This window comes from Carex rostrata, chromosome 20 (genome assembly GCF_964058835.1).
Source record: "Carex rostrata chromosome 20, lpCarRost1.2, whole genome shotgun sequence".
Classification (NCBI taxonomy): Eukaryota; Viridiplantae; Streptophyta; class Magnoliopsida; order Poales; family Cyperaceae; genus Carex; species Carex rostrata.
The window spans coordinates 1,233,904-1,254,875 of NC_135937.1; the positions used below are offsets into that span (position 1 = coordinate 1,233,904).

Sequence of the window (20,972 nt, forward strand, 5' to 3'; positions counted from 1 at the left end):
GGTGCACAAATCGCTACAAATTACACGAACAATTTAATAAATATTTTATACTACAAATTATATACGCATAATAGAAAAAAAAATTTAGTCAAAAAATTTCAAACAATTCAAAACAGAACTAAAAAAAAAATCCATGCGCATACTGGATATGCGGACGGAATAATAAAAAATTCAAAAAAAAATCAATTTTGGTAAGCATACCCAATCCACGTACCGATTGAGATCCGTGCGCATACTGGGTATGCATTCGTGGTGGAACCTTAAATCCGATTAATCGGATGGTAATGATTTAATTCTAATTTATTAAAGTGGTAAACGGCTTGATATGCAAACAGTTTTATATGCTTATTTCAGGTCCATTTTTTCTAAAACAGTATAATTAAAGGGGAAATTTTATGTATAATTCTCAAAAACTTCAAATAGGTATTTCCACCTCTCAAAATTATAATATCATATTTATCCTTCTAAATTTTGAAAAGTCACAAATTTTTCTTAATTTTATTCTTTTATATTAAACCCAAGCTTCTAAATAGCGTTTATAGCGGTGTAGCGGGGAGACCAAAAAAAAAAGCTTTAGCGAATAGCGGAGCTATAGCGAAAGCTATTATAAATAGCGTTTTTTTATTTCAAAAATTATATTTTATATTTCTACTAATAGTAAAAAGAGTGATGCTTCTATGGACATAAGGGCCTATTTGTAAAATGAATATATTTTTATTTTCAAAGTTCAAACAGCCGATCCGAACCGTTCATCTTGTTCTCCATATTAATATATCTTTGGAGACCAAATTTTACATTTTTCTGAATTTATTTACTATTTATTAAGATGGGTATAAAAATTATCAAATTCAGACCATTGAATTTTGTACCCATCTTAATAAATAGTAAAAAAAATCAGAAAAATGTAAAATTTGGTCTCCAAGCACATATTAATATGGAGAACAAGATGAACGGTTCGGATCGACTGTTTGAGCTTTAAAAATAAAAATATGTTCATTTTACAAATAGGTCCTTATGTCCATAGAAGGCTTTGCCTAGTAAAAATGTCTCATCAAGAAAAAAAAATCAAATTAATTAAGAAGTTCTAATATTATTCATATTAAACCAATACAAAGTTCAAATTGTCATTCAAAATATCCCTAATTCAAAAACTATCGATATATTTTATATTCAAAATATACCACTACCATATATTAATGCATGATACAAAATTTAATTGATATAGCGGTATAGCCCGCACATGTTCCATTGTATTGATATAGCTTAATAAAGTAAAAAAAAAAAACCAATCTAGATATTAAGGCCCATTAAAATTGCAAAATCATGTTTTCAGAAAAAAAAAATTGCAAAATCATAAACAAAGTAGCATAGCGGACCGCTATTACCGCTATTGCCGCTACGCGCTATAGCGGACCGCTATTACCGCTATAGCGGTCGTAGCTTGATTAGCGCAGTTTTAGCCCGTAGCTTAGCTTTCTGGGTCCAAAACCGCTATAGCTTCGCTATAGCTAGCTATTTAGAAGCTTGATTAAATCTCATTTTAAATTTATAAGTACCCAATTTGTCCTTTATTGAGAGAAATAAAAAATATGTAGCATATTTAAAAAACACTAGTCTTCTAATTGATTTATTTTCAAGAACAAATGAGTGATTTCTTTACTTTTCAACTAGTGTTTCTTTAAATACGATTTTGTTCATGCATGCGGAAGACCACTATATAATACATATATGGTATGCAGCCGCATATGCGAATTTTAATACGGTTACAGTCTGAAGCTGAAGCAGCACCAACCGTCCAAGTTTCCAACCTCAAAGATGACTGTAGTAGAACTGGTGTATTTTTCTCCCTTCTTTTTGGTCTATGTACATTGTACGTAGAGAGGTTTAAGTGCGTGATGGGCTGGTTAATTCTAAGGTGTTCTTAAATAGGAGATGAAGTTTGTTTGACGTGTTTGATCATGTATGCAGACATCTTGTCTGGTGCTTCTTAGATATGCCTTTACTAGAAAAAATTTAGGAAGTATCTCTCCTATATATTATGTATCTTAAATTGAATTGGCCGACAGAAATTTTAACGGTTGGGATTGATTGATCTAAATTCGGATTGAATCTGAACGCTCCAGTCAAATAATCGGCATTCATTTGATTAAATACATCCTTTATATGTGTAGAAGTCTACATTTAGTTCAAATTGTACCCGCTACACGTATTGCTACACCTATTATCACAAATATCTTTGTTCTGCATCGTCGGATCTGAATAAAAAATCTTACGGATTGAATCTCAGATGTCCAAAAATTTTCGCTGGGACGCTCGTCCATTCACTAGAGGCGCCTCTAGCGAATTATTTTTGCTTGCCCCTCCCCGATCCCTTCTTCCGAAGAAAGAAAAAAAAGAAAAAAAAACCTAACCGCCTCCGCTATCTCTCTCTCTCTCAGCCCTCTCCGCCATCTCTCTCTCGCTCTATGGCCTCAGACCCGCGCCAACCTATCTCTCTCTCTCCCATCCCTAAAAGCTCTCGGCCATCTCTCTCTCGCTCTCTCGCCTCAGACCCGCGCCCCTCAGCATCAGCACCAGCATCGATCCTTCGTCGCAAGGTTTTCTCATCAATCTCTTTTCTATCGACTTCAATGTTAAACGAAATTCAATTTGTAGTTTTTTTCTGATCAATTTTACTTTTTGTTTGGTTTTTAGATCAAAAGTGAAGGATACAATCTAAATCCTAGAGTAAAGACCGACTTGCTCAATGCTCTTGTCCTAGCAGCTCAAAGATTTAGCACGGGACTATCTCAGGTGAGGTGTTCGTCTCCTCTTGATATATCATCAAATTAACAATGAGCAAGTATCAGTACTGACCATATTTGGGTGTAATAAAAATATCTACCAGAAGATGAGAAAGAACCATCTCCTTTTCTTATGACTGCTATTGAAGTCCAAAAAATTATCTCTTTTGTGAAATTTGCCCAAATGCCCTAAACTTGTGAAGTAATTGGGAAAATATTTCTCCCCTTTCAATGATTTGAAGATCTTTTTTATTTATTAAGAAAGAGAGACCTCTGTTCAATTTGTAAACAATAGTTATAATCTTTTTTTTTAGCATTTTTTTTTTCTCTTACATCATTACAATTAATGGTAGCAATGAAAATATCTCTTATAAATGTTGGTGCAGCCATCTCTTCTACAATCTTGGACCCTCTTCCTATATTGCCCAACTCTTGTCTTCCTCACAAGCATCTATCCAGGGGCAAAACTGGAAAAGCAAGTGGGAATTCTATTGCAGGCACTGCCAATGGTGGCATTAACGGTTTGACCCCTGTCAGCCTTTCTCTGACTTTGGACAAATTATATGTGAGGGAAAAGAAATTATACAATGAAGTCAAAGGTAGCTTTTTGTCTTTTTTCCCTCCTTGATAGAAACTTTCACAAGTAATCCTAGAAATCTTAAATTGTCTTATACAGCCCCATAAAATGAGAATATAATCTCATGTACCATCCCTCAAACTCTTTCAAAAAAATTGAGATAGATTTAGGTTATTATTCTAGGATGAAGAGAAGCTTCGAGCTGAATATGAGAAAAAGTACCGAAGGCTCAAGTACTTGGATGATCACGGTGCAGACTATAATGTAATCAAAACTGCCAATGATGCAATCACAAGCCTGAGCAATAGGATCAGCACAGTAATGAGGTCAGCTGATACAATCTCAAGTCGGATACACCACATACGGGACGAAGAGCTACAGCTCCAGCTCACACAACTTGTGCAAAGGTATGTTTAATTTCAATTTTTTTTTCTCTTTCTTATTAATTAAATTGTGAGCACATATGCGCCTGGAAGTATACGATTTGGTATCCTAACTACCAGCGTGATCTATACCTCTCAACAAGTTAGCAATATTTTTTAAGAAAATAGAATAGTGGTTATCTTTCGGCAGTTTCATATGTCGAGGTGCTGCAATTTTTTTTGCACTTTCCTTACCAATTATTTTGCATGGATGACGAGCAGTTTCAGTAGTTATAAGTTTTTTTTTTTTTTTTTTTTACCGCGAGGTAAAATGAATAGTACCATTTTAATTTTTGCATGGATTGCAAGCTGGGATAAACCCAATATTGACAGATATGCTCATTTAAGCAAGTAACCAACTGGTATTAAAAAAATCTCTGATTGGATAGGCTAAGTACACCTCAACACTTTACGCCAAGGATCAACTTTGGAATAGATTAGCTTTCTATCAGAATCTCTTTGATTATGAAAGACAAATTTCACTTGTACTCATAAAAAACTCAAAACTTCAGCTATGCTCCTGCAAAGCAATAATTTCTATTTTATATGCCACAAAACATATGAAGTCCTGAGCGAGGACAATGAAAATAATCTAAGTTTGGATTATTTTGCTTCATAAATTAGATATGATGGGTATATACATGTAATTTTTTAAGGTACTTAAAAAATAATATAATCTGAGATAAAATAAACCAATCAATTGACTTGCTCTTTTTTCTTTTTTCTTTTTCTTTTTCCATTATCAGCTTGATCATAATGTGGAGATCCATTTTTTATTGCCAAACACAAGCAGTTAAAAGCCATAAAGGGCCTAAACACCTGCAACATAAAGCCCTGAATTCGATCTGATCCAAAGCCGGTGGCAAGGTTCACCTTACAACCGGAGAAAGAAATTTCCAGATGGCACCACCATCTAGAAGATTGGATTGGGACTCAAAAGTATTTTATCGAGGCCCTTAACGGGTATCTGATCCGGTGGATCCGTAATGCACCTGACCCTGTAGAAGAGACCCTTGATGGTGTGCCTCCTTTTTCTCCTGCAAGAATTGGGCTACTAAGTACTTCACTCCTCAGCTTTTGTTTACTTAATTCCTAGAATGTTTCATATCCAGTTTGTTCTCCATGTTATGAGTCTAACTGGCAGCAGCTGCAACTGCAGAAAAAAAAACTTGCATTTGAGGAAGGCATAGAAGAGAGGTTGCATAGTAACCATAAGAAGAACAAAAAATTTCAAAGCGCCAACAATAAGAAGAACAAGAAATTTCAAAGCGCATAGTAACCATGTTGCATTCAATGGTTCAGCTATCCTCTTTCGCGCCAACAATAAGAAGAACAGGAATTTTCAAAGCACATAGTAACCATGCTGCATACGGCCATCTGACAATTTCACTTGATGGACTGATGGGTCCCTTAAAGACTCTGACAAGGGAGGGGCGGCATACTTCATAGAAAAACATGGCCAACTCATAAGGTATGAGATTGTACATAAATCGGATGCTGACTCAGCCTTTCAAATGGAGGCCATTGCTTTTCTTTATGCTTTACAGGCAGCATGTAGCTTGGGTATATCAGAATGCTTGTTTCGATCGGATTCGGAGCTGCTGGTACCGACCTTTAATACAAGAAATTTGCAGCATCACTTGGAGGCTGCAGACTGGAGGGCATACTCGCAAATTGTGCAGACTGGGATATTGTTGTCACAACATCCCCAGTTTAAATGTGTTTATATACCAAGCAAGGGCAATCAAAGAGCTAACCAACTTGCTAATCTATCTAGGCTGAAACAGATGTCTTACGTGGGGCACACTTATCCTCTCTTCAATTTTCAGGAAAAAATTGTCTTCTATTACCCGTAAAAAAAATAGATGCTTGTAGTAATGTGATTCCCTGGTTTTGCAAGTATCTATTTGATGTATACATACTCTGATTGTCCTGACTTGAATTTGGATTTCTAATTTGGATTTGTCTTTTTTGAAGGACATAAAAATTCTTGTAAATTAGTATTTTCATTAAAAGTTCGGTTTGAGTTTTCATTGCTTCTTATATACCAATATTATATCTTTATCTAGGCTTTCGGAAGAAGATCTGTTATACATTGAAAACATGGACGTGAGTAATTATAATGTAGTTATGCTTAAATTTGAAATTTCTAATAAGTTCAGTATATACTTTTTGAGAGCAAAATCTGATGAAACTCCGTTATACATTGGAAACATGAATGTGTGTATTATATACTTGTCTTAATATTAAATTTAATGTTTCAAAGTAAAAAAAAGAACTTCGAAAATTTATTGCTCAACTGTTGACTAATGTATAACATGAATGTGTGTATTATATACTTGTCTTAATATTAAATTTAATGCTTTAAAGTAAAAAAAAAGAACTTCGAAAATTTATTGCTCAACTGTTGACGTGGTTGTCCTGGTGCTCCATTTATAATTAAGAGAATTGTTAAATTGTTATGCATTAAAAATATGTCATTTTGTATGAGAATTGTTTTTTAGTCACTTATAATATGTCTCCGTTGCAACGCAGGGGCACGATACTAGTATATACATATACATATATTATATTGAGGAGGGTTCAAATGCACCCAAATTTTTGTGCACCCAAATGCACCATATCTTTCAAATTCTTTTTCTCCGTTTTCAAAGCCTGAATAGTCAATCCGAACCGTTAGATGCGATCTATATATTAAGATGTGCTTGGAGACCAAATTTTACATTTTTTGGAATTTTTTTACTATTTATTAAGCCACTTTGAAAATCGCTGATTTTACATTTTCTGGACCATTGGATCAACGATTTTTCAAAGTGGCTTAATAAATAGTAAAAAAATTCCAAAAAATGTAAAATTTGGTCTCCAAGCACATCTTAATATATAGATCGCATCTAATGGTTCGGATTGACTATTCGGACTTTGAAAACGGAGAAAAAGGATAGGGTGCATTTGGGTGCATTTAAACCCTTCTCTATTATATTATATATACCTATACATATACATATACATATATTATATTATATTAATTTTTCTTACGGCCATAAAAAATCCGGCATGAAAAATATTGATCCGGATTATTTGTAGCAGTCTTTCGAATAAATCAAATTATATAGTATTCCATATATTTTTTATAAAATATATTAAATATTTGTAATACTTCAATACAAAAAATAAATAAATTATAAATAAAAACTGAAAAATGAAAAAAAAAAAATCCGAAAAAAAAATTTCCTAAAAGAAAAATTTTTGGAAAAAAAAAATTGCCTAAAAAAAAAATCCTAAATCCGGAAAAAATTATTCCGGATTTAGGATTCAATTTTCGAAAAAAAATTTTCCGAAAATTGGTATTGAAACCGGAAATTTTTTTTATAAATATGAGTTAGCCTATTGTATAAAATATTTGTATTTCGACTTAAAAGACAATTTACTCAAACTATAGTTTTTCATGTCCAAACGGTGGATCCAAGTTGCTCAGTACATTTTATATTTCAAAACCTTGCGAGGTATTAAATTTTATTATTTTTAAGATTTCTTAATTTTGTTTGAATTTTGACAAAAATGATCCAATTTGATTTGCAAATATTTTTAAATGAGTGTATCTATCAAAAAGTATCTCCGAATCGACGGGTACGTTGAAACTCTTATACACGCATTTGAATTGGAAAAAGACGTGCATAATCTATTTGTTTTTCCTTCTTTTTTTTTTTGGCGAAAAAAAGAGATGTTTCCCGGTCTCCCTTAAAAAATTAATAATTTCGACGAGATTGAAGTCATCGGTTCCTGTTTTATATTATCTGTAATAAGGTAACAGATATATTCAATTGCTTCTCCATGAAATTAAATAATACAAGTAATGCAGCGTACCTCCTATATCTATTCGCTTCGTTTATCAATTACAAGTGGAGTTAACATTTTTTTTAGAACAACAAGTTTCAAAAAAAAAAAAAAATCATTGGTAGACGGAGACATCTTGTTATTTGAAAAGACAACGGAAGAGAGAAATAATAATTTACTTTCATCTAGGTAGCCAATAAGACTTTGTTAAAAGTTTTTTTTGTTCACTGTTTTTTTTTTTTTTTTAAGTGCATGGAGTCTTATGTTTTGTTTTGTTACTGTAAAATTTATAAGTAGTAGTTTTAATTGGAATTCATATTGTTTGTAGTTAAAAAGAATCTGGACCGTTCGATCCGCATCAATACAAAATCAAAGGAGTGTAAATTTCACAAGAACACACTAACATTATTATTTATTAAGTACTTTTACCTGAGTGCGTATCCTCTAAGATATCTCAACTTTTGCGTGACCGACGTATCTGGTGCCTATTCGGGGATGTAGGGGGTCAGTATTATGTATGCTTTGAGATTTGTGCAGAGCGTATTTAAATGGTTGGGATTTTCCATAAAGTCACGCAAAGTTTGAGATATCTCAGAGGATACGAATTCCTTTTACCTTCGCAGATAAATTAAATTCTCATATAAGTTAATGTGTTCATTTTAATCAGACAAAAATTTGATCTAGAAAATAGGAGCGACTTTACAAGGTGAGCAGAGAACTTATTTTTTATTGGAAAAAAAATTGATGAAGAAAACAGGACCGATTTAAAATAGCGACAGTTGAATATTAAATGGGAGTCAGAAGCATGTACCAGATTTATGAGTGAAGAAAAAACTTTTCTCTTTATATTTTATGTATGGTAGACGGTTGTTTAATAAATTAAGTTTGCTCGTCAAAATTGAGGTATAATTTTCTGCAGCTTATATTTTTCTTTTCTTTCTTTTTAAACCTCAGCGGAGATTGTCAGGTTAAATTTTTTGCTTCTTTTAAATTAAAGATTTCAATTATCCCCTTAAAATTGGGGTGTCAGTGGGTACAATATGAGTTGGGTGAATATATTAAGGATCAATCTATTTGTTTGTTTGTCACGTGATTGTGCAGTATGAAAATTTACGAGGATGGAAACTCACGGAATTGTGAGATAGATGTTACTCATGGACATCGAATCATCGATACACACAAAATTAATTATGAAAATATACTGAAATAGATTTTCGGTTATACCTTGAGATTAAATGTAAGAAATTCTATTTTCTTTCTAAAACATTTGATACTATACAATTATTTTTATTTATAAAATTATAATAATGAAATTAAATAAAATAGATGAAACATTTAGAAATAAATAAAAACATAAATATTTACTAGTAATCGTGCCCGTGCACAGCAACGGGAGCAAATTATGTAGTAGAAATCGTTAAGCTCCTTAATAAGGAGGAGAGATAATTTAAATCAAATTTGTAGTGAAAAATAGTTAAATACTATATTTATCTACAAGATAACACATGTGAACTTTAGTGTAGTGGTAAGAATTTTGGTACCAACAAAACCCAACTGGGTTCGAATCCCGCCTTCAGCAGAAAAAAGAAAAGAAAAAGGGTGCGCGGTGCACAGGCTCGGTCCGCAGGTGCCGTGCGTGGTTCAGAGGCGCGTTCCACGGGTGCAGCGCGCGGTCTACGGGCACTGGGATCATATGCGGCGCGACCCGTGCATACTTAAGTGTTGAAGCTCATAATTTGGAAAATTCATCTATGTGCAATCTGGAAATTCAACAGCTAAGCATCATTCCGAAAAAAACAGTAAATCATGACCATTGCAGGATCTAGACATTAAGCTCCTTAATAAGGAGGAGAGATAAGAAGAAAAACATTTAAAAAATGTGATACTGACCATTTTATCAGCCTCACAATGGGAATAAACATGTTATCCGGATCATTATATATAGATGACGAGATGTGTGTGTGAAGAGAGAAAAAAAGAGAGATGAGCTCAGCCACGTGGGATTAGGAAAGAAAGAATACGACTCAAAAAAGAAAAAATATCCAGTTTTCGAAATGAGCTAAGTAGGAGAGAGAAGATTGAGAAAAAAAAATTGATTTTTGAGTCTAGGTTTTTTGAACCAGAAAAATATTGGGATAACATATGGTTAAGTTTGGAAAAGTATTGGATCATCCGAACAGAGGTTGAGAAAGATTGAGAAATAAAAACATAAATATTTATAAGCAAATAAACATTTAAAATATGTGATTAAAAAAAACATGTCTGGATCCTAACCATTTTATCAGTCCCACAGTGGGAATAAATATATTGTTCGGATCATTATATATAGATGATGAGATGTGTGTGTGAAGAAGAAAAAAAAAAGAGTGAGATGAGCTCAGCCACGTGGGGTTGGGAGAGAAAGAGTACGACTCAAAAAAGAAAAACTATCTAGTTTTTGAAATGAGCTCAAAAGAAGAGGGAAGATTGGTAGAAAAAAAAAATTGAGTTTTGAGTCTATATTTTTTGAATCAGAAAAACTACACTGAAATGAAACATGTTGGGAATAACATATGGTTGAGTTTGGAAAAAATATTGGGCCATCCGAGCAGAGTTTGGAAAAGATTGGGAATTTCAACTCAATCAAATCTAATTTCATGGATTTCATGACATTCGAGCTGAATCTAAATATTGGCTTATCCATACTCTATTCTTATCTATTAAAGATAACATGTAGCTTAACAGTAGCGATAATCAACGAATGAATTGATAGTATATATAATTTAATGAAAAAATATTAAATATATCATGTATTTAAAGCCATAACGCATATTGACGTACGCTATAGACTTAAATTTTCAATTTGAAAATCTTAATGGTCGATCCGAATCATTCAATATGGTCTCTACTTGAAAATGTACTTTTAAACCAAATTTTACATTTTTTATAATTTGTTTACTATTTTTTAGATGAATACAAAATTACTTATTTTGAAAATTCTGGACCATCCACGGACAATGATTTTCTCCCCATCTAAAAAATAGTAAAATTTCTAAAAATGTAAATTTAGTTTACAAGGACATGTTCATATGACAACTATATTGAACAGTTTAGATCGATCATTATAATTTTAAAAATAAAAATATTGATTCGTAATATGGACCAATCCGCACTATGCATAGTACTATAGCCTCACTAAAAATATTATATAGTTAGTATGTATAAAAAAATTATCATATATAATTTTATATTTATTAATTACTAACGGATACAAAAATTGTTTTTATCTGTACATTTACCTTGTAAGCTAACATTTCTCTTTTCTTTTTTTTTTACCATGAACAGCGATTAAGAACCGCCAGCAATGATTTTTTTATTAATTACTTGTATTTGATAAGTTAACGAAAAAACAATCATATTCATAGAACGAATAAGAAAATATCATTAACACATCTAATCCATTACACATTCATCTGCAACCTACTGTAAAATTGATCCACTAGACCACTACGCATTCATCGGCAACCTTTCTATATGATGCGAATTTGTCTCCAGGAGACAGACTTTTCAAAAGTGTCGCTACCTTGCCGAATGCACGTGAGGTATGTTTTACTCAAATATAATTACGAATCATCAATTTTGTGATCTGTTTAATTCACATATTAAATTAGTTATGATGTAGATGCTAATCCCAATAACATATTGATGACGGCCCATAAATATTAGTTATATTGGAACAATATTTGAACATTGCGAATAAAATATAATTCGAATTTTGTAATGAGAAATGCAAGTATTTAAACAATGTGCGGATTGTTTTGTTTGGATTCATATCTATGTTTTTAAAGTTTAAATAATTGATCTGAACTGCTCAAAATTATTATAATATGAAAATATACTCGAAGATAAAATTTTATATTTTAAAATTATTTTATTATTTTTTGAGACAATTAGAAAATCACTTGATCTAAAAATTCTGAACCATCCGAAAGTAGTGATTTTCTACCTACCTCAAAAAATAGAAAAAAAAATTCCAAAAAAATATAAAATTTGGTCTTCAAATAATATTGAGCGATTCGGATCGACTATTTGAACTTTGAAGATTGAAGTATGAATCCAATGTACGGTACGATCCGCGCATTGTAAAGTACCATAGCCTAGACATTTGCTAACGGGTTACCCGTGACCCGTTCCGGGTTACCCGTTAGGGGTAACGGGTAGGACGGGTAAAGGGGTAGGTCGGGTACGGGTAAAACCCGTAACGGGTAGACGGGTAATTTTTTCAAAACCTCTATCCGGTCCGTTTATTACCCGTACCCGTTGCGGGTTGACGGGTACGGGTACCGCGGGTACGGATCCGGGTATCCGGGTACGGGTCCGGTCCGCCCGGTTTTTTTTTTTTTTTTTTTTTCTGTTTTTTCCCTTTTTTTTTCTGTTTTTTTCAAAAAATTCAAATTTTTTTGAAGTGAAACGGGTCGGGTACGGGTAACGGGTACGGGTATGCGGGTAGATGGGTACGGGTAGGCGGGTACGGGTATGCGGGTAGATGGGTACGGGTAGGCGGGTACGGGTAGGCGGGTAGACGGGTACGGGTATAACGGGTTTTTTTTCAAATTAGGTTGTCCGGTCCGTTTATTACCCGTACCCGTCTACCCGTCTACCCGTTTGTACCCGGGCAACGGGTACGGGTAGCTCGGGTAACGGGTACGGACCGGGCAAAACGGGCTGAACCCGTTAGGGGTTTAGCAAACGTCTACCATAGCCTCACTCAAAAAAATTTAATAGAGAAGTTCTGTTTGATAAAAGTTTCAATATTTCTTAAAATTAGAGAAAAGTGATTGCTTAGTCCCAATTTAGACCGTCTGATACAAATTGAATTGTGGCAATTTATATGAGATTCTCTAACGATAAGTCAAAATTTGGCTTTTAATATAACGGAACCGATGCCTTCGCTCTTTCTAAAAACAGACAAAAGAAATAGGGGCCAAAATAATGACGATGATCAAACGTGTAGAATTCCTTGCAAAAATCTTAAGAAAATTGCTCTAGTACACCAATTATCATATGATTTATACTTATCTGGTTGAATGATATGCTATATTATTGAGATTTATTAAAATCCAATATGATTAATATAAAAATAATTTTTCTTATTAAATGTTAGAAACTAGTCTTACAAATAAAGTAAATATTTTTCTACTTACTCTTATTAAATTGGATAATTAACATTTTTTTTTTTTTTTAGAATTCATGGCATATGCCGCCAGAGTTTTGCATTAGCCAATAAACTGCGGATACAACAATATATTACATTTTTTAGCCATGCTCTATTTTTTATAAAAAGTTTTGTACCGAGGGTTTATTCAAAAATTAAATAAATGTCGACAAACTTTTTGGTGAACTGGTTGGGACAGCGTTACAGTGGTCCTAAATTTAATTAATGTGTTACCTGGAAAAGCGTAGGTTGACAAATAGCAATATATATATATATTTAAACGAATTGTAAAACATCTTAAATTCAAATTCTTCGATCATTATTCTCGATAGAAACGGGAAACGGCACAGCGAGTCTGTTATCTGTGAGGTAACAGATTATTTCTGTTTAAACCCGGGCCGTTCGATCAGAATTCGGCTCAATTCGATTCGAAGTTAAATGCATGGCTCTTTTTTTGGTATTCGTGAGGATTCTGATGGACGGCCCAGATCTAAACAGAGATATTTTGTTACCTTTGGTGATATGATTGCAGCGCAGCGCAGCGCCACATGCAAAAAAAATATAACTATAATTCTAACTGACTCGTGACCGACTGAACAGGTCAAACTTGACAGCTCTGCAAATGTACAACTAGATCGAACAGGTGTTTCTCTCTGTGCAGCACCGTGCTGTTACTGCTGTAACAAACTCCGCACGAAAAATCATTAATCTTGATACAATTATGAATGAGTGAGTCTATGATTTGTTACTGTGCTACGGCTCTATATTTGAGTTTTCAAATCCTAATGGTCGATCCGAACTGTTTATCTTGTTCTCCATATTAATATGTGTTTGGAGACCAAATTTTTACATTTTTTTAAATTTTTTTACTATTTTTTTAGATTTATTGAAAATCACTGTTTTTTGATGGTCCAGAATTTTTAGATCAAGTGATTTTCTAAATATCTAAAAAAATAGTAAATTTTTTTCAAAAAATGTAAAATTTGGTCTCCAAACACATATTAATATGGAGAATAAGATGAACGGTTCGGATCGACCGTTAGGATTTGAAAACTCGAATATAGAACCGTAGCACGGTAACAACCCGTGATATGCATAGTACCAGATATTTCATGAAACCGTAAAATTACTAAAATAAAAAAATAATTCTTTTATCACTCACACATCTACATAATTGTTAAGTAAATGAACTTATAAAAATATCTACTCGTAAGCATTATTGTACTAAACAAAACGCCAATTCTAGTATTCTACCTCTCATGTTCTCAACTAAATCCAATCATTATCTAATTAGATTAGAAATTTAGAACTATTGACTTGACATTAAAATTATATTTGAATTTAGCAAAAACACAACTCGATATTAGATCAAACTTGAATGTTCATATGAGAAATTAGATTAGAAATCAGTCAAATTTATTTTTATCTCAATCCAACTAATTTATCTTTAATTTTAAAGAAAAATCAAATCAATTGAGATATAAAGTAAATTGAAAATACGATATTATTTTGATTGAGAGTTAATATATAGATACATCGTTGCTACTATCATCAGTATTCAATTTAGCGACAATTTTTTCAGTTTATAGGCTCTATTTGAATATGATCTGATTAAACAATAGATTGAAAAAAAAAGATAACAAATCGAAAAATTTAATGATCAAATGACTCTTTTGACCGAACCGACTTACATATGTACTTTATTTCAATTTTAAATGAAATATATTCAATTTATAGGCGTTATTATTTAAGTTATTTAAATATGTACTATTTTTCATTTGAAAACTTAGTAACTTAATCAAGTAATCATAACAACAATCCAGTTTTACCAAAGTCAAACACGTACGAACCAAAAATAAGCGCATGCGACCCGACTGGCCGACTCGGGCGAGTTTGCCATTCCAGCACACTGGAGCACAAACTAAGCGCCACATGCAACCCGGGAATTTTCCAGTGTGCTTGCAAAGGCCGCGCTCTCTCGGCTGGCTGTCGCCTTGTCTCATTCTATTTTCATTTATTTCTCTTTTTGTCCTTATCATTTCATTTATTTGTATAATTTACATCCGTTTCTGCTCCGTACTACCTAATACAATAAAATCAATCGGGAAAAATAAATTCGGTATTTCGGGAGGAAGTCCCTGCTTTTTCTCTCCACTGTTCGGCGCCAGACGCCAGTTAGTATATGGAAGAGGAGAAACGAGACAAATTTGAAAACATTATCTGAACGAGAAGAACTTGTGGCGGGAAATTCGAAGCTGGCTTTTCGCAACTAAACGAGTTTGGACATCGTTTAGTTTGCGTAATTTGCTTTCTCTTTAGGTAATTGAATCGATTATCTTGCTCGTTGAATACTTAGTTCGCTTCTTCTGATTCTGTTCCATTATACCAGTAAGAGCCGGATTTTTTCTTTTCTTTTCTTCCTTTGTTTTGTTTACAAAATTCGGTAGTTCTTTGTAAATTTAATTTAAAGAAAAAGGTCAAATTACCACGATTAACATTTGAATCTCTGAACCCGTGTGATTTTATTGAGAAATTCAAGCCTTCGTTGGGCAGAGTTACAAAATCCCTGTAAACCATACTTGTGGCCAGATTACTTATTAGAACCAAGAGCACTGCTCCATAGTTTGAATTCTGAACCATTGCTGCTCACGTGCAGTACGCCGGTACCATTATTCTTACATATCGGTACCGTGCATGAATTTTATATGGAATGACCTCTACTCTACTGTACGTTGCCAACTGAAACTTATTGTATGGGAAAAAAAAAATTGAACATCATTGGTAGACCATTTCCTCACAGTTGCCAATTTGGTAACAGTGTAACTGGTACGATTTGAAAAATTTGCAGCCAGCTCTTTGGTGAATTGTCCACCCTCACCCCCCCCGGATAACAAGTACCTATCTAATACAAAAGCTCCTCTGTACCTTCGGTGCCTACCTATTCTAAAACAAGTTCTTATTGACTTTGCTAGATGTAATGATTTTTCTTAGTTTTTTGGTATAACACATGATATTTAATTATTTATTATGTTGTAACTAACACCGAACATTTGTTGAGGTATTTTCAGTTGAAAATTCAATATTTAGACTAGTCTGATGGAAAAGACATGTTCTATTATAGATGGTGACAATCTGCTCTTATCTCAAGAGATCATTTGTTTACCTAAGCCCAAATTTGACTGAAATTTATGCCAAATAAATATAGGTATTTGCTTGAAACTACATGTAGCATGGGGTAATTAGTTACTTTGTTCAATTTTATCCTTGTTATAATGGTGAGTTTTTATTTGCCAATAAAATAAAAACATTGTTTATTGCTGCACATACAAGAAATATTGGTTTGATATTTTCAAATCAGTTAAATTACTGAGGTCTCAGTTTGCAAAAGTTTAAACCATATTAATTGTTTTTTCACTTTGTAGGCACAAATGGAGTGCTCAGCCTGTGACTCTGTTGTCTCTACCACACCAACTACACCTGATATCAGAGAAAACCAACACCTAAGGAATGGGAATGGTTGCAGTTCCATTTTAAGAGATAATTCCCTTTCCATTAATAGTGAGAATCAATTCTTGGAGGATTTTGACACCTACTGGGATGAGCTTGGTGACCGGTTCAGCATATCCCAGACTGTACATGATTCAATCATGCGGGAAATGGTCAAGGCCGTGTGTGAAGAGGCTAAGGACAAGATTGCCTCAAAGGAAAGGGAAATATATCTACTTAATAGTAAATTACATAAATACAAAAACACGGATATTGATGTGAAATTACCGAATATTGCTGTAATAGATGATGAAATTACAAGAGCAGTTTTGCGGCTGCGCCAGGGTTTGATGGAAGCAGGCCTGGATTTGTGTTATCAAGCCCAATTTGAGAAATTCAGGGCTTCTTTGGAAGAACAAATTCAAGCACTAAAAGGGGAAGTGGAACAAGAAAAAATTGATGCTTTAAATTCAGTATTGAATTTTAGTTTTGAACAAATAAATCACATTTTTGGGGTTTTAAAATCTGTCATTTTTGAGAACCAATGGGAGCACGAGTTGCAGAAGGAAGTTAGCAGTATTGTTTTCAGAAGCTATTTTGAGGGTTTCTATGAAGAGTTTGAATCAAAATTGCAAGAAAAGTTAGGTGCTTGGAAATTGGTGCTCCAGGAACTTAATACCTTGCGGGAAGAATTGAATTTGATTTCGAAATCCTTACTGGAGTCAGAAATGGCCACTGCTTCTGTGAAGGTGAAAGACCATGATACTACTACTGTTGCTGGTACAGATAAAACTTTATCTGAGAATGAAATGGCAATCTTAGAGGTTCATTTAGAGCACATGTCGAAAGAGGACACAATAGATTATTTTAAATGTGAAATAAACAAGATGAGGCGTCAGCATGAAACAGCCATGCATGAGAGAACTGAAGAATTGTTTAAATTGAAAAGGGAACTGCTAAAAGTAAGAAATTCAGCACCTCTACGAAAGGATAAAGATTTTGAATATGTAAAGCAAAGGTTACCTGAGGTTATTGTGAAGCTGGATGAAGTCATGTTAAAGGAGGTGCAGTTGCGTGTAAGCTGTGCGGATAAGGTAGAAGAAATACGTAGGTTGGAGGGCAGAATTAATCAATTAGTGCATGAGAATAGAACCTTGAAGGATTTGCTAGAGGATACCAGAAAGGCACAGTCTTTGTTAGATGAGGGGGTTATAGAAAAAGTTTCAGAACTTTCTGTTGAAACTGAAGCTTTGAAAGGTAGAATTGACTGTCTACTTAGTGAGAATAGAAACTTAAGGGATTTGCTTGAGAATACCAGAAAAGTACAGTCTCTGTCAGAAGATCAGCTTTTTGGTAAAATTAAGGATCTCTCGGCTGAAATTGAAGATTTGCAAATTTTAAGTGAGGTGGGAACAACGGTTAACCAAACTGTTTTAGCAGAAGTATTATATGAAAGCAGATGCAAATTTGAAGATGAAAAACTCAAATCTATCATAACAAAACAAAAACTAGAAGAAGAGAAGCCGTTGGTTGGGATAGATCAACAGATGCAAAAGTTAAATGAGATAGCTTCTGTATATTTGGGTGAAAATGAGAAATTCACAATAGAGACTGATTCAAGATTAGCAATACAAAACAGGAAAATTGAGATCATCATTGGTGATATTGAAACTCTAAGAGAAAAATTAAAGACTCGATTTGATTCTACATCGGATTCAAAAAGAGAAATTGAGTTAACAAAAAATAGATTACATGAGGCCTTGGTGCAAGCTGCTTGGTATGAAATGGAGTTAGAGAAACAAAGAGACTTGATTGATAGAAATAGAAAAGAGAACCAAATGGTTTCATCTCTGCTCCTGAGGAAGGAGAAAGAGGGGGATGTGGTATTAGATTTTGTTTCCAACTTTAAGGAGAAAATTTTGGCTGAATTCAGAGATTTTGAGAATAAACTGCAGCAGAGTATTAAAAGCAGTGAAAATAGGTATCTTTTCTCTTTTTGATGCTTGAGAAACAATTTGTTGCAAAAGATACAAAATCAGAGTTTTCATGCTAAGTTCTTTTTAATTTAGAGCTTTAAATTTGATAACTGTATTAATAATCCCTCTCTGGGTCAATTTAAGTTCATTGCTGATTATTGCGACCTATATATTTAGAACATAAAAAGGCCCAAAAACGGTGAACTTTAGCTAAAAAATGTTAGATCTGACCTGAATTTCCTGACCTAAACTCAGCCTGACTCTAGACAAATGATCAGTCAAGCAACTGCAAATTCATTAATGCAAACTTGATTTCAGCTGAAACCTGAAACCATATCAGCCCCAAATGACCCAAACCCTGTTTGACCTCTCTCTTCCACTTACAAACTTTTAAGGGTACTGAAATAAATTGGATTATACTAAGACTAAAAGTGTCATTTTCTATATTGATGTCAACTTCTTGAACACTGAAATAAATTGGATATTGTGTGTGCAGGTTAAGAACATTGGTTGGTGAGTTTGGTACACTGGCACAACAATTCAACCAATCAACGCAAAATGAGCTCCTCTACAAGCAATTGCTTGAAATCAGAACTTCTAACTTAGCTAAGGCTGAAGCTGAGGTATTATTTCATTTCAATCAATTTTATAATCAAATAACCCCATGGTTATAACAATTATTGTTTTATCTTTGTAATGGATATTTGTTGTGATTTTTTGCATCAGGTTGATTTGTTAGGCGATGAGGTGGATGCACTAACAAGTCTACTGGGAAAATTATACATAGCACTCGATCATTACTCTCCAGTTTTTGTACATTATCCGGGGGTAAGATCTCTTCTATATATATATATATATTATTTTTTTGCATCATGTTAATGGCAGTAATTGGATATTTGTTGATGTCAAACTTGTTTTTCAAATTCGTAACTGATTAAAAATAAAGCTCCTATCCTCCCACAAAAGTACATACACTATAACCTTTTTATGCCGGATCCAGCATCAAATTTGAATCATATATTGAAATGGAGTGAACACCTAATTTAGACGGCTAAAAGTTTTGCTATATAGGTAAAAGGGATGGACCACACAAGGATACAAAAATCAAGAGTTTAGGATTTAATCACTAGTTACATGAGGAGATTTAAGGAAACATTATAGTTTTACATCATAATATTTAATAAAAAAAATTATATTGACAAGGCACCTAAACTTACCCTACTTATATAACTAACATAAAATTAGAAATGTCAATTAGAAAATTACCCTATAAGCCTTTAGGTTTCTTTTAAATTTTACATATATCCATTATTTTCTTTTTAACATCCAATCATCACTAATTTGCACGAAATCGGTTTCAAATATCTTTTTAAGTAAAAATTCTGTAATTCATGATTTGTGCATATGGCATATGGCACAACATCTGCCACACACTGCGCCTGTAACCTACAATCTAATATAGGACTCCACACCAACCATATGCCATTTGGTTCCCCTATGTTTTTTTTCTTATATGCTTTAAGGATCTTAGAACTTCTCACAGGTGATGGAGATTCTCAAATTAATCAAGAGAGAGCTACAGGGTGAAATCTGAACAACGGTTTTTCTCGTCAGGGTTAGTTAGCCGCCAATGTTATAATTTAATTATCATCCGATGTTTTCCACAGGCAGGTAGATACACAGGTTTGGTTTTGTATATAGTAGATAGTTGTCTAGGGCTATTTCATGTAAATTTTGTAGTTTCTTGCAAGTTAGACGGTGAAAAGCAATATATATTGCAGTGAAAAGAAAGTCCTGATTTTGTTCATTAACACCTGTAATGACTGTAAAATAATGCTTCACTTGGTACTTTGTGCATTATTTTTCATTTTGTTCACTAAAGAAGCAATGCGCACTAGGGTTGGAAAAGTCACTTAAGGTTCTAAACCTACATAAAACAATCCGGCTCAGAGAAACTTTTGCCTTCTGCATAATTTTAGTATAACTAAGGGTGAACATGAAATTCCAACAAAGAAAAAGCAGAACAATGAACTCTTGAGACCATTTGTACTGTGCCAGTATGGGATCCGACTCCGCTGCTCTTCAAATAGGGGAGTAGGACCCTATTCAAAATCTAACCGTTGAATTTGTTTATGCACGAATCTCAACACAGATGAACGGTTAGGTTTTGAATAGCAGGGTCCTGCTCTCCTATTTGGAGAGCAGCGGAGTTCAGCGCGCCAGTATGTATTAATCAAACAAGTTTTTCTCTAGATATCATACCATATCATGCCAGTAAAGGCAGATTCTGTTACCAGTACCCACATGTAACTGTTTCTGGTACTGCACAGTGCTGGAAATTGATAGGGATGCTTTAGGGACTGCTCCGTAACTGGACATAGTAAAAGAGACTAGTTCCAGTTTTGGCAAGCTTTCTAGCTAGGTGCTTAAGTTAAGCCAGAGAACTTGGGAATTTTTTTTCTGTGGCAAAATTTTAGGATAATTTCAGTGATTGTGGCAATGTGAATCTCCTGCCGACAGTCCTGATTGAAGTTGCCAAGACCAACAATCACTGGTGCACTGGCTAGCTCGAATGTTCAAGCAAAAACAGATTGTTTGTGATAAAATATGAGAACACATGGCATCATTTATGATTGCTTTGGGGGCAGTGAATAATTGTGTTCAGTGGGAGTAAAACAAAATAAGATACCAGCTCATATG

The 20,972-nt window shown here is 33.7% G+C and overlaps 2 protein-coding genes across 5 annotated transcripts; both read left to right on the forward strand.

Annotated features, from left to right (window-relative positions):
- Nucleotides 1–2,368: 2,368 nt before the first annotated feature.
- Nucleotides 2,369–5,815, forward strand: LOC144572530 (uncharacterized). Of its 3 annotated transcripts, none has more exons than XM_078322134.1 (6): nucleotides 2,369–2,597; nucleotides 2,695–2,793; nucleotides 3,170–3,382; nucleotides 3,531–3,767; nucleotides 4,529–4,840; nucleotides 4,930–5,815. In XM_078322134.1, exons 1-3 carry the CDS (start codon nucleotides 2,466–2,468, stop codon nucleotides 3,308–3,310), a joined length of 372 nt encoding a protein of 123 aa, XP_078178260.1. In that variant the 5' UTR covers nucleotides 2,369–2,465; the 3' UTR covers nucleotides 3,311–3,382; nucleotides 3,531–3,767; nucleotides 4,529–4,840; nucleotides 4,930–5,815. The 3 variants fall into 3 exon arrangements, with proteins under 3 accessions (XP_078178260.1, XP_078178259.1, XP_078178261.1); XM_078322133.1 differs by having other exon boundaries at nucleotides 4,942–5,815; XM_078322135.1 differs by having other exon boundaries at nucleotides 3,544–3,767; nucleotides 4,942–5,815.
- A 9,042-nt stretch (nucleotides 5,816–14,857) lies between these two features.
- Nucleotides 14,858–20,120, forward strand: LOC144572392 (WPP domain-associated protein-like). 2 transcript variants are annotated; one of them, XM_078321953.1, is made up of 5 exons: nucleotides 14,858–15,129; nucleotides 16,233–18,277; nucleotides 18,769–18,895; nucleotides 18,999–19,100; nucleotides 19,816–20,120. In XM_078321953.1, the coding sequence occupies exons 2-5, from the start codon at nucleotides 16,239–16,241 to the stop codon at nucleotides 19,864–19,866; spliced, it is 2,319 nt and encodes a 772-aa protein (XP_078178079.1). In that variant the 5' UTR covers nucleotides 14,858–15,129; nucleotides 16,233–16,238; the 3' UTR covers nucleotides 19,867–20,120. The 2 variants fall into 2 exon arrangements, with proteins under 2 accessions (XP_078178079.1, XP_078178080.1); XM_078321954.1 differs by having other exon boundaries at nucleotides 14,964–15,198.
- Nucleotides 20,121–20,972: the final 852 nt, after the last annotated feature.

Coding starts and splice junctions, on each gene's coding strand:
- LOC144572530 (XM_078322134.1), top strand. CDS start 2,466: ATGGCCTCAGACCCGCGCCAACCTATCTCTCTCTCTCCCATCCCTAAA. Junction 2,598..2,694: donor CATCGATCCTTCGTCGCAAG/GTTTTCTCATCA, acceptor TTTGGTTTTTAG/ATCAAAAGTGAAGGATACAA. Junction 2,794..3,169: donor TTAGCACGGGACTATCTCAG/GTGAGGTGTTCG, acceptor ATGTTGGTGCAG/CCATCTCTTCTACAATCTTG.
- LOC144572392 (XM_078321953.1), top strand. CDS start 16,239: ATGGAGTGCTCAGCCTGTGACTCTGTTGTCTCTACCACACCAACTACA. Junction 18,278..18,768: donor ATTAAAAGCAGTGAAAATAG/GTATCTTTTCTC, acceptor TTGTGTGTGCAG/GTTAAGAACATTGGTTGGTG. Junction 18,896..18,998: donor TAGCTAAGGCTGAAGCTGAG/GTATTATTTCAT, acceptor TTTTTGCATCAG/GTTGATTTGTTAGGCGATGA.